The sequence below is a fragment of the Urocitellus parryii genome, chromosome 6, assembly GCF_045843805.1.
Source record: "Urocitellus parryii isolate mUroPar1 chromosome 6, mUroPar1.hap1, whole genome shotgun sequence".
Lineage (NCBI taxonomy): Eukaryota > Metazoa > Chordata > Mammalia > Rodentia > Sciuridae > Urocitellus > Urocitellus parryii.
In genome coordinates this window covers 179,606,206-179,619,540 of record NC_135536.1, presented here as the reverse complement: position 1 = coordinate 179,619,540, position 13,335 = coordinate 179,606,206, and the positions used below count along the sequence as shown (strand labels likewise).

Sequence of the window (13,335 nt, the reverse complement as noted above, 5' to 3'; positions counted from 1 at the left end):
TTTTGGGTTTTGGTTTTTTTTTTTTTGGTACTGGGTTAAGTACCAGGGGCACTTGATCACTGAGTCACATTCCCCAGCCCTTTTAAATATTTTATTTAGAAATAGGGTCTCACTGAGTTGCTTAGTGCCTCACTAAGTGGCTGAGGCTGGCTTTGAACTCTCGATCCTCCTGCCTCAGCCTCCCGAGCCCCTGGGATTACAGGCGTGCACCACTGTGCCTGGCTCTGCCTGCGCTTCTTTCCCTAATTAATACAGCTGGAGTTGATTGGGAACGTGGCAGAGAGCCCTGAGCTCCCTTTAATTAGTGCTGTGCCCCAGCCTCTGCCCCACTTCAGAATCGGTGCAAAAGGCCCCTGCTTCCTGATCAGTAGAGGCACAGTGTGAGCTGGAGGCTGTACTCCTCAGCCCTGGATGTGCCTGGATTGTGGAGGTTGGTTCCTCAGCAACAACTCCTACGCTGAGGAGCCGCCTACCCAGTGGGAAGTGGCCTGGTGTCAGGTCAGGGACCCAGGCAGGACAAGTCTCTTAGGGATCTCGTCAAAACCTAGGCTCTGAGTGGGGCCTGGGGTCCTGCGTCTCTAGTGTGCTCCAAGGTGCTGCTGACCCTCAGCCCCCTTGATGATCAGGGATGGCAGATGGGCCCCCAACCCTGCAGACTCCACCCGACCCCAAGCCTGGGTATCTAGAGCTATCCCCAGGAAAAGCCTGAAACTTCAATGTCTGGGAGGAGCAGTCACCTTGTCCCTTCACCAGATCTTTGGGGACACTGTTAGGTTTTTGTGGCTTTTTGCATCAGGCTGGGCGGGTCACTAGAGAACAATGCAAGGATTCTAGGGAAGGCTTATCACAGGACCAGCTGCAATCAGTTTGTGGGATTGCCCCCAAAAAGCTGGGAGAGAGCCAAGCTCAGGTGGAACGGATGCTGCGATCGATTAGTGATGTCTGCCTCGGGCACAGGCTGGCGACCGGTGGTCCCAGTGCTGTGGAGCTGCTGTCTTAACCCGGGTCTGGTTCTGGATCGTGATTGATCAGACCTTCCAGAGAGATGGGGTGCCCAGAGAGCAACTCTGCACTTTCCCTCTGGAAGACGAACTGTGCCGGGGCAGGGATCTAGGCGGGACCTTTTCAAAGTCTGTTCCCACAGTGAACTCTCTGGTCCTCCTGACTCACTTCTTCTGTCTGCAGATGGAGGTGCTGACCTCACTGAAGGCCCTCAGCCACCACGTGGACCCCAGTCAGCTGCCAGCCGCCCTGGAAGGCCCCTTCCCCTACTGTCACAGCGAGTGGGTGCAATTCTTCCAGGTGTCTACCATTACAGCCTTTAGCCCTGTCCCTCCTTCTCTTCTCTCCTTCACAATCCCTGCCCCACGGAGCCACCAACCCTGTCAGTTCAAACAGATGTTTACCTCGAAGATGGAGAGTGGAATGAGTAAGGGCTCAACAGGGCCAGCTTGCCTGAGTTCCGATTCAGCTCTGGCTGTGTGACTTTGGGTAGGTTACTTACCTTCTCTGAGCTTTGGTTTCCATCAGCAAAAAATGCAAGGGGAAATAATAGTACCTCTTCATGGGGTTTTTGGGTGAACTGGATTAATGTGAGTAAAGGGCTTAGGCGAGTGTCTGCCACATGCTGAGAGCTAGGTGTTAGCTCAAAACAAATGACAGGTGTCTGTTCTGCAGACCTACACAGGTCTGTTGGGGGATGGGTGGAGGAGCTCCCTCCTGCATGAGGAAGGAAATAAGGGATCGGCCAGTGCTCAGCTCCTCCTGCAAGCCACGATCCCTCCCAGCTCACCCCTGCGAGGGGGCCTTTTATGCCCAATTTAACACCTGAGGACGCACGGGGAGGGGTCCCCAGGACAGCCCCCATCCTCCACTCAGAACACGGAGAAGCCAGCGCCCACAAACCCTCCCACCCGGCACGCTCCACCTCAGCCTGTTCCCACCCGAGCCACCGCTCCTCTCTGTTGGGAGCTGCCCTGTGCACTCTGGTGTGTTTAGTGGCCCTAAGGTGTGTGTGGCCTCTCCCTACAATTAATGGCACTCAAAAGTGTCCCCAGACATCACCGAGTCTCCCTGGGTCAGGCGCCCTCTCTCCCATCGGTTTCTGTTTGCTCAGGAGCAGCCTCTTCAAAATCACGTCTGGTTTGGAGGGGGCAGGGGGTGGCCCCGCACACCCTGGAGTCCCCACCGCGGGCTCGGCCAGCTGCGGAATGAACATGCGGGGGGAATGCATTGTCCCTGCAGTGGGACACGCACGGGCTGTTCCCTTGTTGTGACTCCCTAAACCGCGCTGAGAAACAGCTGTTCACAAGGGCTCCAGCGTGGCAGAGATCCTAGGTGACGTCGGGTGATGTGAGCACACAGAACCATGTGCACAGACTATGTGCCACCGCCATGCCACCTTCCATAAGGACTCCTACCTGTGGAGCTTGCTGTCCACGGGTCCTGGACTCACCCCACAGATCCCCAACGGGGACTGTGCATTCTGACTTCAGGTGATCTGTGCCGAGGAGTCTCCTTCCCTGCTCATCCCCAGGTTCCCAGTCCCTTCTCCGGGGGCTTTGGAATTCATACTTCAGCAGTCAGACCTTCCCTTTAAATGCACTCTGAACTCTGACCCGGAGACCCAGAATACGACATCGATGACCATGTCCCGTAGGCTCCATTCTAAGTGGCTTCCCAAGTGAGTCCATCCGATCCTCACTCCACCCTACAAAGCAGGAACTCCTGTGGCCCTCATTTCAACAGAGGAGGAAGAGAAGGCCCAGAGAGGTTAAGTAACTTGCCCAAGGTCTCACAGCGAGGAGTGGCAGAGCTGGGCTGAAGTGGGACTGAGCCAAGGATGTCCCCCTGATCCTGTCCTCCTACTTCCCGCCTCCCCCTCCCCACAAGGTGCCCCCCCTGCTCTGGGAGCACCTCTTTCTTCTTTCTCCTCCCTCTCTCATTCCCAACACCAGTGGTTCCCAAAGTGTCCCCCCAGGTCCCAGGCCAGCAGCAGTAGCATGGCCCGGGGACTGTCCAGCAACGCACTCTCCTGCTCTGCCCAAGGGGACCTCAGCAGGAAGCTAGCGCGGGCCTGGAGGTCCATTTCACCATCCTTCCAGATGATTCGGAGGCATCTGAAGCTCGGGAACTGCTGCCCGATGCCCCCGGGCCCTCCTGGGAGGCGGGGGGCGTCCTGCGCCTGGCCCAGGCTGACAGCCCGCCCTGGCCTCTGTCCTGCAGAAGATGGGCCCCTTCCTTGCTGACCTGCGCCAGGCCTCGGCTCTGCTGCGGGCTTCCATCGAGGCGTTGGAGAAGGCGGACCCCCCTGGGGGCGTGCAGGTGAGCCTGGAGCGGGGCCACAGCACCCCCAGACTCACGGGCCCCGGGCTCGGTGAAGGGGACAGCGGGAGGGCGGCATGGTCCCTGTCTTGTTCGTTCACTCGATGAGTGTCTGCTGGGCTCCCGGGATGTGTCCCTCACTGGGCCTCAGCCAGGGGCCAGCAGACTCCCGTCTGCCCTGGTGGGGCTCATGCCGCGGGCAGAGGTGGTCATTCCAAATATAAACAAAGAAATAGACCAGCCGTCGCCAATTGTGCCAAACTACCATGAAGACCCAGCGCAGACGGGGGAGGGAGGCCCCTCTGAGAGGTGCATTTGAGTTGAGGCCTGAAATTCAAGGAGTCTGCTTTGGAGGGAGACCTTGCTCCAGACAGAGAACCAACGTGTGCCGAGGCCCTGGGGCAGGGTGCTGTTTGGGGCGGGCAGGAAGCTGGAGTCACTGTGGAGCTGAGTGAGTCGAAGGGAAGGAGGAGAGAAGCTCTGGAGGATCCTGTAGGTCCGGCAGAGGGCTGGACCCACACACGGGGCTGAGACTCATCTTGGGCAGGGGATGCCCATCTGCACTTTCCCATCCCTGTAGCTGCCCAGGGGAACTGGCTGCAGGGGGACCAGCAGAGGCTGGAAGGGTGGGAGCTTGGAGGATGATGGGAGCGAGTTGCCGAGGTGATGAGAGGGGATGGCTTGAGGGGCTGAGACTTTGTGGAGGAGCCCAGATGCCACTCTAGGGAAGTGGGGCTGGATCTGGGGTCGGGGGCTGTGGAGGGAGAGTGGGGACGGAGCCTCAGGACACCTCCCTCTGCTGGCAGGACGCTGCCAGGTGCCTGAGCAAGTCCAAGGAGCTGATGGAGGCGGTGCTGAAGGACCCGGGCCTGCTGGGCCTGCAGCGCGAAGGTGGAGCCACCCTGGCCGGGCTGCAGCGCGAGGCCAGCAGACTGGACTCCAACCCTGACGTCAGGTACAGACCCCCCAGGCCCTCCCCCTCCCCAAGCCTGGGACTCAGGAGCCAGGCCCCATGGAAGCCCAGCATCAGGGCTCTGTCTTGGCCGGAGGCCCGGTCACAGGACCCCTTTCCTCCGTGGCCCTCAGGGGACCTCGCCTCCCTGTTTCTCCTCACCCCCATGGACCAAGCCCTTTTCTGGCCCAGACATTGGGCCGAGCCCCTCCAAAGCCCATCTCATTTATTCCTGGCAAGACCCCTGTGAGGCCCAGGGCAGCCCCATCTGGGGACGGTGACCGAGGCTCAGCCAAGTGAATTAGCAGCCAGCGATGGCCCCCTGGGACCCAAAGCCAGGACCGGCCCTGCCCTCCCAGCCAGCTGCCGGGCACGGCCCAAGAATCTCATGGCCGTCAGGGGTCTCGGCGCCTTGGGATAAGTGACAGTCACCCCAGGAAAGCACCAGCTTTCTTCAGTTCACAGAGTGGGGAAAAGTCCGTCCAGCTTAGACGGGGCCTCCCGAATCCGGACATCAGAAATGAATCCAAGATGCTCCAAAACCTGAAGCCTTTTGAGCACAAGTGGAGAATTCCACGTTACGAAACTTTGTCTCATGGGCAAAACTATTTAAAATGTTTTATAAAATTGCCTTCCGGCTCCATGGAAGGTGTGAATTTCGTGTTTAGACCCGGGTCCCCTCCTCCAGGGTAGCTCAAAATGTCTAGTTGAACGTTATAGAAAGTTTCAAAAGAATCTGAAACACTTTGGTCCCAGGAGAAGGGACATTCACACTGTAATTACATTGCTCAGTAATCGGAAGGTTTTTCTCTATTAGGACACAACTACTTATATGCTGAAGTCAAGTGAAAAGTTGGCATAAGCTTTTAGGAACAATTTGTTTATTGAACCAGCTCCTTGGTAGCATTAAGTCCGTGTTCAGCATTGGTTCCAGGGATGACGAACATGAACTCATTTAATTCCCACTGCTGAGGTAGAGCCCAGTAACATCCTTGTGACAGCCGAGGAGCCTGAGGCACAGAGAGGTTAAGTAACTAACCCCAGGTCAGACAGCTGGGAGGTGGTGGGGCCAGGACTTGAACACAGCCTGGTCTCAGAATCTCATGGCACTGAGTGGCTTCCATGGACTCAGGGCCTGTTTAGGCAGATGGGAGTGCTGACGCCAGGTGTAGGGACATCTCCCTGCCGCTCGCAAGGCCCAGTGGGGCTGGCGCCGTCTTTCCCAGCATGCCCCTGCCGCACCTATGCAGCTGGGCCCTCCTGTCCACCTCCGGTCCCTGCAGACCCCTGGCTGCGGGCAGCCCCACCAGGGGGCGCTGTGGCCCTGCGCGAGACGCTGCAGCCCCGCCTCCTCCCTCCTGCGGCTCCGCGTTGGCGTTTACAGTCCCCTAAGCTCCCTCACCCCTGGGCCTGCAAGGTGGCCACCTGGGGGGCTGCAGTCAGGTGTGGGGCCCCGCAAAGCAGAGCTCCCTCCTGCAAAGCAGGCTCCCTACTGTCTTCCTCCTTCCTCCTAAAGACGGACGGAAGCTCCAGGGCAGAGGAGAGCGGCTGGGATTTGAGATTCCTCCTGCACCCAGGGTCGCCCTGCCCGGAACCCCATCCCGGCCTCCTTTCAGGTCTTTGGCCATGTTTTAAAAGTCCTTGCAGAAGCAGCCCTGGCCTGTTTCCAGTTCAGATGCCATGAGAGTCCCTGCCCTCTCTGGACCCCTGGGTTCCCCTCTGTGAAGGTGCTGGGGCTGCCCGTGCGCCCCATGCCGGGGCGGGGCACATCTCGGATGCCAACACCCGTCACAGGCTTCATGTGCCTGAGGGTGGTTCTCTCTGCGGCTCTCCAGAGGCTCCCGAGGAGCTTTAGAAAGCACCCCATGTTCGGGCTTCACCCAGAGACCAACTTCATGGGCCTGGGATGCGACGTGGGCTTTGAGATTTCTCAAAGCTCCTGGGGGCAGGCTCTGGGGTGTAGCCGTCCTGGAGAGTCCTCACAGCCACACCGTGAAGTGGGTTCTGTTACTATTCCCACTTTACAGATGGGGAAACAGAGGCACTGGAAGGTGGAGAAGTTTGCACAAGGTCCCATCATAAGGCTGGGATTCGAACCCAGGTCTGTTCAGCTGGCTTCCTCCGGGAGAAAGAGGGCCTTTTCATTTCCTGCTGTGTCCCCTGGTCCTCCTGATCCCACTGAAGCTCTGGAGGTTCCGAGGCTGAGGCCCAAAGAGACGCAGGGACCTGCCCGTGGCCACATGGAGGGCCAGCAGCTGGGAGCCCAAGGAGGGCCACAGAGCTGGGGCCAGGCCTGCACTGGGCAGGAGCACAGGATGGGATGGGAGGGCACGTGGGCTTCTCTTACCTTCCTCTGCCTCCCAGGAGCCACCTGGCGGAGGCTGCTGCCCTGTACGGCCTTGTGGATGAGCAGCTTCACGTCCTGGTCACCGCCTCCAACCATCTCCTGGGGAGGCTGGAGCTCCGCGTCCGCCTGGGCCACCTGGAAGCCGCCATCCTCCAGGTGAAAAGGGAGGCTGGCTGGGAGGGGGGGCTCGGCCAGGCTGCCCTCCACAGGCCGGCCCCAGCCAGACGCTTAGTGCTCAAGCAAGGACACTAGACTGGTGTCCCTTGGGCCAGGTACATGACATGGCAATTAATAAGTTCTTAAAGGGTAAAGACATAATGTCAAGAGCTGCACTTATTGAGCACCAACTGTGTGCCAAGAGCCTCTGTGTACCTCATGGCTTTCTAACTTCATCTCTTGCCAGTGATGAGGAAGTCCAAACCTCTGTCCTTGCCCCAGGTCAGCTAGGGCCTCCCCACTGCACAGGCGAGGACGCCAAGGCTGGGGGTGCGCCACCCGCCACGTCGCACACGGGTCTGACTCGGGAACCTGCACAGCATACTTGGTCTGGCTGCCGGTGCCTAGAACCAACGCATCCTTCCTGCCCAGGGCTGTGCCCACTGCCCTGGGGACAGCCTGGCTCTGATGCCTGCGGATGACCTCACTATTTGGGGCCTCCGTGTCCTCACCTCTTATTTGGGGATGATATTAGTGCCTGGCTTCAGGGGCTGAGCGAGTCCGTATGTGCTCTTAAGACACCCCAGAGTAAGAGAGGAGCTTGCACCCCTGGGGTCTAGAGTCCCCCTGCACCCTTGGCCCCTCACTGAATCTCCACGTCCACCCTGTTCCCATTGATCAGCTGAGGCCAGAAGCGGGCAGTGACGAGCTCCGTTTGCACAGGGAGTTCGTGGCCGGCCGTGGGCCCTCCCCTGACCCTGGCAGCTGCTTCTCCAGCGTTTTTCTGGCCCCCAGGGACGAGGAGCTCATCACCCCTGAGGTCATCCCTTTTACGGCTGGGCAGCAGTGAGTGGTTAGACGAAGCCGAGACTCGCCACCCCGTGACGTCATCCCCACCCCGTGTGCACTGAGGGCCTACTACGTGCAGGGCGCTGGCCAGGCCAGTTCCCCACCAGGGCCCTGCCTGGGGGTCCCGTCCCCTTCAGGTGTTTGAAGAACGTGGCCTCACGCCCCGCCTCCCCCAGGCTCCTGCCTGGAATCAGGCGGGCTGAGACCAGGCTGGTGACAGTGCAGAAGGACCTTGGCCTCCCAGGGAGCCAGGCAGCCGGCAGCCCCTCAAGTCCAAACCTGTGTCCTTGCCCCAGGTCAGCAACTGGATGGAGCAGGAAGGCAGCCAGTGCCTGCAAGCGCTTGCCCCCAAGGACGGAGGCCTGGAGACGGTGGAGAGGGCCCACGCGGAGTTTGAGGACTTCTTCCTTCAGGCTGCAGTGCGTTGGGAGAACCCGGAGCAGGACAGGCGTGGACGGATAGGGCCTTAGAGGGGGTGGCCCTGGTGGGGCCAAGAGGTGGAGGCAGGACAGTGCAAGAAAACTCACAGAGGTGACATCCAAGCCCCCAAAGGGTCAGCTTGGATGCCACCTCCTCCGGGAGGCCCTCCCAGACCACCACACCCAAAGAATACTTAGAATCCCAGGGCGTCTTAAGATGCCGATTCCGGGGTCTTGCCCTGACCTGCCGTCGGCCTCAGAGAGCAGGGCCAACAAGCTGTGCCGTGGACAAGCTGAGCCCGGGGCCTGTCCCAGCAGGGAGCTCTCCATCCCGTGGAGGACGGGAGGATGGGGCTGGGAGACAGGAAGGGGAGCCAACAGGGAGAACTGGGGGCACTGAGGGGGCACTTCTGACCCCGGTGTGAGGTCAGAGAACTTTCCAGAAGGAAGTGAACTGAACTGCCAAAGCTAAGACCTGGGGCTGTCCAGCGTCCTCCCTGCTCCTCCTGTCCCTACCAGGGGCCAGGCCCTGCAGGACGGGTGCCGTCGCCCCCCACCGATGGGAAACCGAGGCTCAGCAGCCTCAGGCTCAGCTGTGGGCAGCGGGAGGCGCCTGGCTTCTGGGGAGGCCCCCACGTGGGGACCCAGGGGACATCCCGTCTCCCTGCCCAGGCGCAGTACCGCCGAGGCCTGGAGCTGTCCAAGCAGGCGGCCCAGCTGGGAGCAGCGGCCAGAGCGGCTGGTGAGGCCGGAGGGACAGAGTCCCCAGAGCTGGTGGCCTTCGCCCGCACCCAGCGGGCCTTCCAGGCAAAGCTGACCCACTTCTACATGGCGGCCGAGAGGCAGCGCACGGACCTCGAGACCTTGCTCCACCTGCACCGCTTCTGCAAGAAGGTGAGCCCGCGGCCCCCGCGCAGGCCCGCGTCCTCGGGTCTGGGCGGGTGGTGGGGACAGGGTGGCTTAGGCTTGGCAATAGGCTCTGGGCATGATTCCCTCCCATCGTCCAGGGAAGGGGACAGAGCCGGGCAGAGGAGGAGCTGGGATTTGGCCAGCTGCTGACACACCCCGTGTCCTCCTCCAAGAAGAGGGGACAGACGGTGGCACCGGAGTCCCTGACACAGGCAGACGTGGCCATGGCAGACGTGGCCATGGCGGACGGGTGGCGAGGTCCTTAGGAGACCCTCCTGTGAGCGCCTCCCACACCTCCCTTAGTCCCCACCCCAGCTGGGGTGCCAGCACTGTCCCCATCTTACAGACAGGAACACCGAGGCCCAGAGAGGGACGTGACCTGCCCAAGGCCACCCGGAGTCCCGGTGTCAAGCAGGTTTGACTTGAGGACCCTCCTAACTCCACGTGGCCAAACCTCTCATGTTTCTGAGCAGGAGACCAAGGCCTACGGGCAGCGGGCAGCAGCCTGGGAGAGCTAGGACAGGGACCCACAAGGCTGGCCCCTGGTCAGCAGACTTGTCACTAGGGACAGTGTGGGAAGAGCCTGACCCCTCCGCCTCGCAGTCAGGCTGACCCGGCCAGCACACAGGATGCCTCAGAGGGCAGCGTGAGCTCATGCCGGGAGGACAGGCCCCCCTCTGTCTCCTTGGGGCAGCAGAGGACAAGGGGCAGTCCCCCTCCCTCGCTGCCCAGGGGCTAAAGAGGCAGAATCTGGGACTCAGAATCAGGGACACATGTGTTCCTTGTCACGGCAATGGCAGTCTGGCTGCCCTGAGTCTCAGTGCCCTGACGATGATGATGGTGGTGATGATGATGGTGGTGATGATGATGGTGGTGGTGGTTGATGCTTATGTAGCCTGTATGGGTCAGGCTCTGTACTAGTCGTTTTGCATCTTGTTTTATTGTCACATGGACTAGCATTACACACACCCCTTTTACCCATGACAAACCAGACAGATGGAGTAACCCACCCAGGGCCACACAGCTAGGAGAGGGGCAGAGCTGAGATTCAAACCCAGACCCTCTGGCCCTAGTGCCCGCCTTGCTGGGTACTGAAAGAATGAGATTAAACCTAAGTGGCCCCTGCACAGGACTGCTCCAGTCTGGAACCATTATTAGCATCACGATGGTCATCATCATTAGGAGTCGTGTCCCGAATGCCACCGGCCTCTGGAAGCTTCTTTCCTTGCTCACTGATTTCAGCCCAGGGCCTCCCCTGGATCCACCAAACTTGCTCCAGCTCCTGGGCCTTTGCACGTGCCATCTTGGCTGCTAGAAACCTCTTCCTGGGACCTGGCTCCTCTTGGTTCTTCCTCTCTCAGCACCCACGGGTGCTTCTTTCTGAGGCCTGTCCTGACACCCCACAACCAAACCCCTTTCTCTCCTGCCACCTGCTTTAAGTCCTCAAGGACTCACTGTGGAAACAATCCTGCTGCTCACCACTCACTTGCCACCACTCACAGCTCCCCTCGGACCAGGTCCAGGCAGCCCGCTGGCGTGGAAGGCTGGCCGAGGCAGATGAGTGAGGAGGCTGGAGAGGAGGGGGGACTGGGAAAGCCTGTGAGAAACCGGCTGGTGGCAGGCTAGGAACGGTACCCTGGGTGGTGACAGGCCGAAACGGGAGTCCTGCCTCCGCTGACTCCCACTGTGTGTTCTTGGCCAGGCGCTGCCCCTCTCTGGTCTGAATTTTCATCTGTGCAGCAAGGGATCAGGCAAGATGATCTCTGAATCCCTGTCCACGTCTGTCCAGGTTGGCTGGGGATGTGGAGTCCCAGACAGACAGGACAGCCCGGTGCCTCGCTGGCCCGCAGGTGGGGCATCGTGTGCACTGGGCACTTTGGCACTGAGTGGTGATAACATGGTGGTGGCGCTAAGGGAGAGTTATGCAGCCCTTTCCTGACCATAAGCTCCAGGGGCTGCCACAAAAATGAAGCCATTTATCTGAAGACAAGTTCCCTTAATCTGGGGAAGATGGTCTCAGTGGAGAAACGCCTCCCGGCCCTGCAGCCCGGAGGCTCGCTGACGGCTCCGAGTTAATGGAGAGAGAGATTAGGTTCCTCATGAGCTGCTGGGGACGGAGGCTCCTGGCAGCCTGCAGCCGTTTTGTGGCGGAATCCAGGACAGGCGGAAGAACTGGGGGCAGGCACCCAGCTGGAGGGAGGCCCCTGGGGCCTGACCATCCACCTGGGCTCGGTCAGTCTGTTTCTGCCCAGCGAGCTGCTTGGAGGATGCTCTGGGAGGCAGGAGGATGCTCTGGGAGGCAGGAGGATGCTCTGGGAGGCAGGAGGATGCTCTGGGAGGCAGGAGGATGGGAGGTGGAACCCCAGCTCCTCCCTGCAGGCTCTGAGACTCGGGGCAAGTCATTTCACTGTTTGAGGGCCTCAGTTTCCCTCTTTGTAAAATGGGTTGCTGGTCCAATTCAGTGTGATCCTCCAAGAGACCCAGAGAGCCTGGCAAACAGTTGGCACTCAAACACTCCTCCCTCAGCACCACCTGCAGGAGTCCATCCACCTGAGGAGCCACATCTTCAGCTCTTAAAAGACTTCATGGCTGTCTGGCACAGCTCCCACTTTACAGGACAAGATGAACCCTAAAGAGAAGTCAGTGCTGCTGGCCCCGTGGTCTATTAGAGGGTGGCTGAGGAGCCAGGCGTGGTGGCGCACGCCTGTGATCCCAGTGACTCAGGAGGCTGAGGCAGGAGGATTGCAAGTTCGAGGCCAGCCTCACCAACTTAGACCCTAAGCAGCTGAGTGAGACCCTGTCTCAAAAAATAAACAAATAAATAAAAAATTAAAGGGCTGAGGACATAGCTCAGTAGCTAAACACCAGTAGCCATCACTGGTACCAAGATAAAAAAGGTGTCTGAAGAGCCCAGGGGCGCTAGAGGCTGCTTCCAGGTAGCAGTGGGCAGAGCTCGGGAGGAAAGGGGGCAGGGAAACCATTGTCGTGATTGTGCCTGGGGAAAATGGCCTCCAAGCTGGGCAAGCCGAGCACCCGCTGGACTGATTAATCCAATCCAGCAACACTCAGCCTAGAGCCCCGGCTCAGAGAGGCTCGCCCTCCTGTCCTCATGTGGTCTCCCCCCCTCCCTTGCCCGCAGATGACCTGGTTCCACATGGACTGTCAGGACCTGGTCACCCAGCTCGGGCTGGGCAAGGCCCAGAGGGCCAGCCCTGCGGACCAGCGCCGCCTCCAACGCTACCTACAGCGACTGGCCTCCGAGTTCTCGGCGGAGAGGCTCACGGCCATGGGGCTGCAGGTGGCCTCCCTGAGCCAGGCAGGCCTGGGCCAGGGCCCGTGGGAAGAGGCCCAGGCAAGGCACAAGGAGATCCAGGGCCTCCTGAAGAAGGCGCTGGTCCCCTGCCTGTGCCCAGGGGCTCCTGCTGCCTGCCTGTCACACCCAGAGCCAAGAGGGACGGCCACCAAGGGCCCCGGTCTGAATGGCGAAGTCGCTTCCAAGGGGAGGGGGGACCTGCCCCTACAGGACTCTCTGGGGGCACAGCACCTGCCCAAGCCCTCCCGGCCCCCTCGGGTTACCAGGGGGAAGCAGCCCAGAAGTTCCCAGCCAGGTCCTCCACCCCAGGAGGCTAGCCGAGCCGTAGAGGCCGTCGAGGACAAAGGCCCCCACGAGCTCCCCGAGCCGGCCCCCGAGAGTTTTCTGGCCACCCTCTTCTCCTGGCAGCGGTCCCCCAGGCAGAACCGGGTCCCCTGCCCCACTGGAGGCAGCTTTTCCTCAGAGGGGACAGACTCACAGACATCCCTGGAGGACTCACCCCAGACAAGCCCGCCGGCGTCTCTCTAGCTGGGGGTGGCCGGGGGAGGCCCGGGGAGAGGAGGAGCGGGGAGCCCTGGTGAACCCCATCGAGATGTGCTGCGGAGCACTGGTTTCCCGAATGGCCTGTCGCGGGAACATGAGGACGCGGTGTGGCTCCCAGCACCCGGGAAGTCCTGGTGCAAACCCATGTGCGGCACAGCGAGCCCCGGAGCCCGGTCCAGACCCAATAAAGCACCAATTGGCCCAGACTCTTGCTGTCAGCGGGAAGGCCTGTGGGTCCAGCCCCTCCCAAGGCCTCAGGGGTAGGAGCTCAAATGGCCACCTGGAGATCACGGACACGCTCTCCCTTCCCTGTGGGGAGAGCCCGAGTGGCCTGTCGTCTGGGTCTCCCTGAGACAAGAACTGGGGTGTGCATGTGATCCCAGGCACTGCTGGGGGGGAGAGGGAGGCCCACAAAGGCGTAATCTCAAGCAAATCCCAGGGGGGCCACCGGAGTTCAGTGTTCCTGAGGACCTCTGGAAGACTAAAGCATGCCCCAGAGCCACCCCCTAGAGGACAGGGGGTG

At 60.5% G+C, this 13,335-nt stretch overlaps 1 protein-coding gene across 2 annotated transcripts in view; it reads left to right on the top strand.

Moving 5' to 3' along the window:
* Window positions 1-12,975, top strand: part of Kiaa1755 (KIAA1755 ortholog) — a 36,274-nt gene extending 23,299 nt beyond the window's left edge. Inside the window, exons 8-14 of one of the 2 annotated variants that reach the window (XM_026383296.2) lie at window positions 1,186-1,302; window positions 3,226-3,324; window positions 4,131-4,279; window positions 6,641-6,779; window positions 7,925-8,047; window positions 8,720-8,941; window positions 12,096-12,975. In XM_026383296.2, the coding sequence (XP_026239081.2) occupies window positions 1,186-1,302; window positions 3,226-3,324; window positions 4,131-4,279; window positions 6,641-6,779; window positions 7,925-8,047; window positions 8,720-8,941; window positions 12,096-12,797 (1,551 nt within the window). In that variant the 3' untranslated portion in view covers window positions 12,798-12,975. Of the gene's footprint in view, window positions 1-1,185; window positions 1,303-3,225; window positions 3,325-4,130; window positions 4,280-6,640; window positions 6,780-7,924; window positions 8,048-8,719; window positions 8,942-9,054; window positions 9,709-12,095 lie in introns of those variants that run through there. The other variant, XM_077799941.1, reaches the window with a different exon arrangement.
* Window positions 12,976-13,335: the final 360 nt, after the last annotated feature.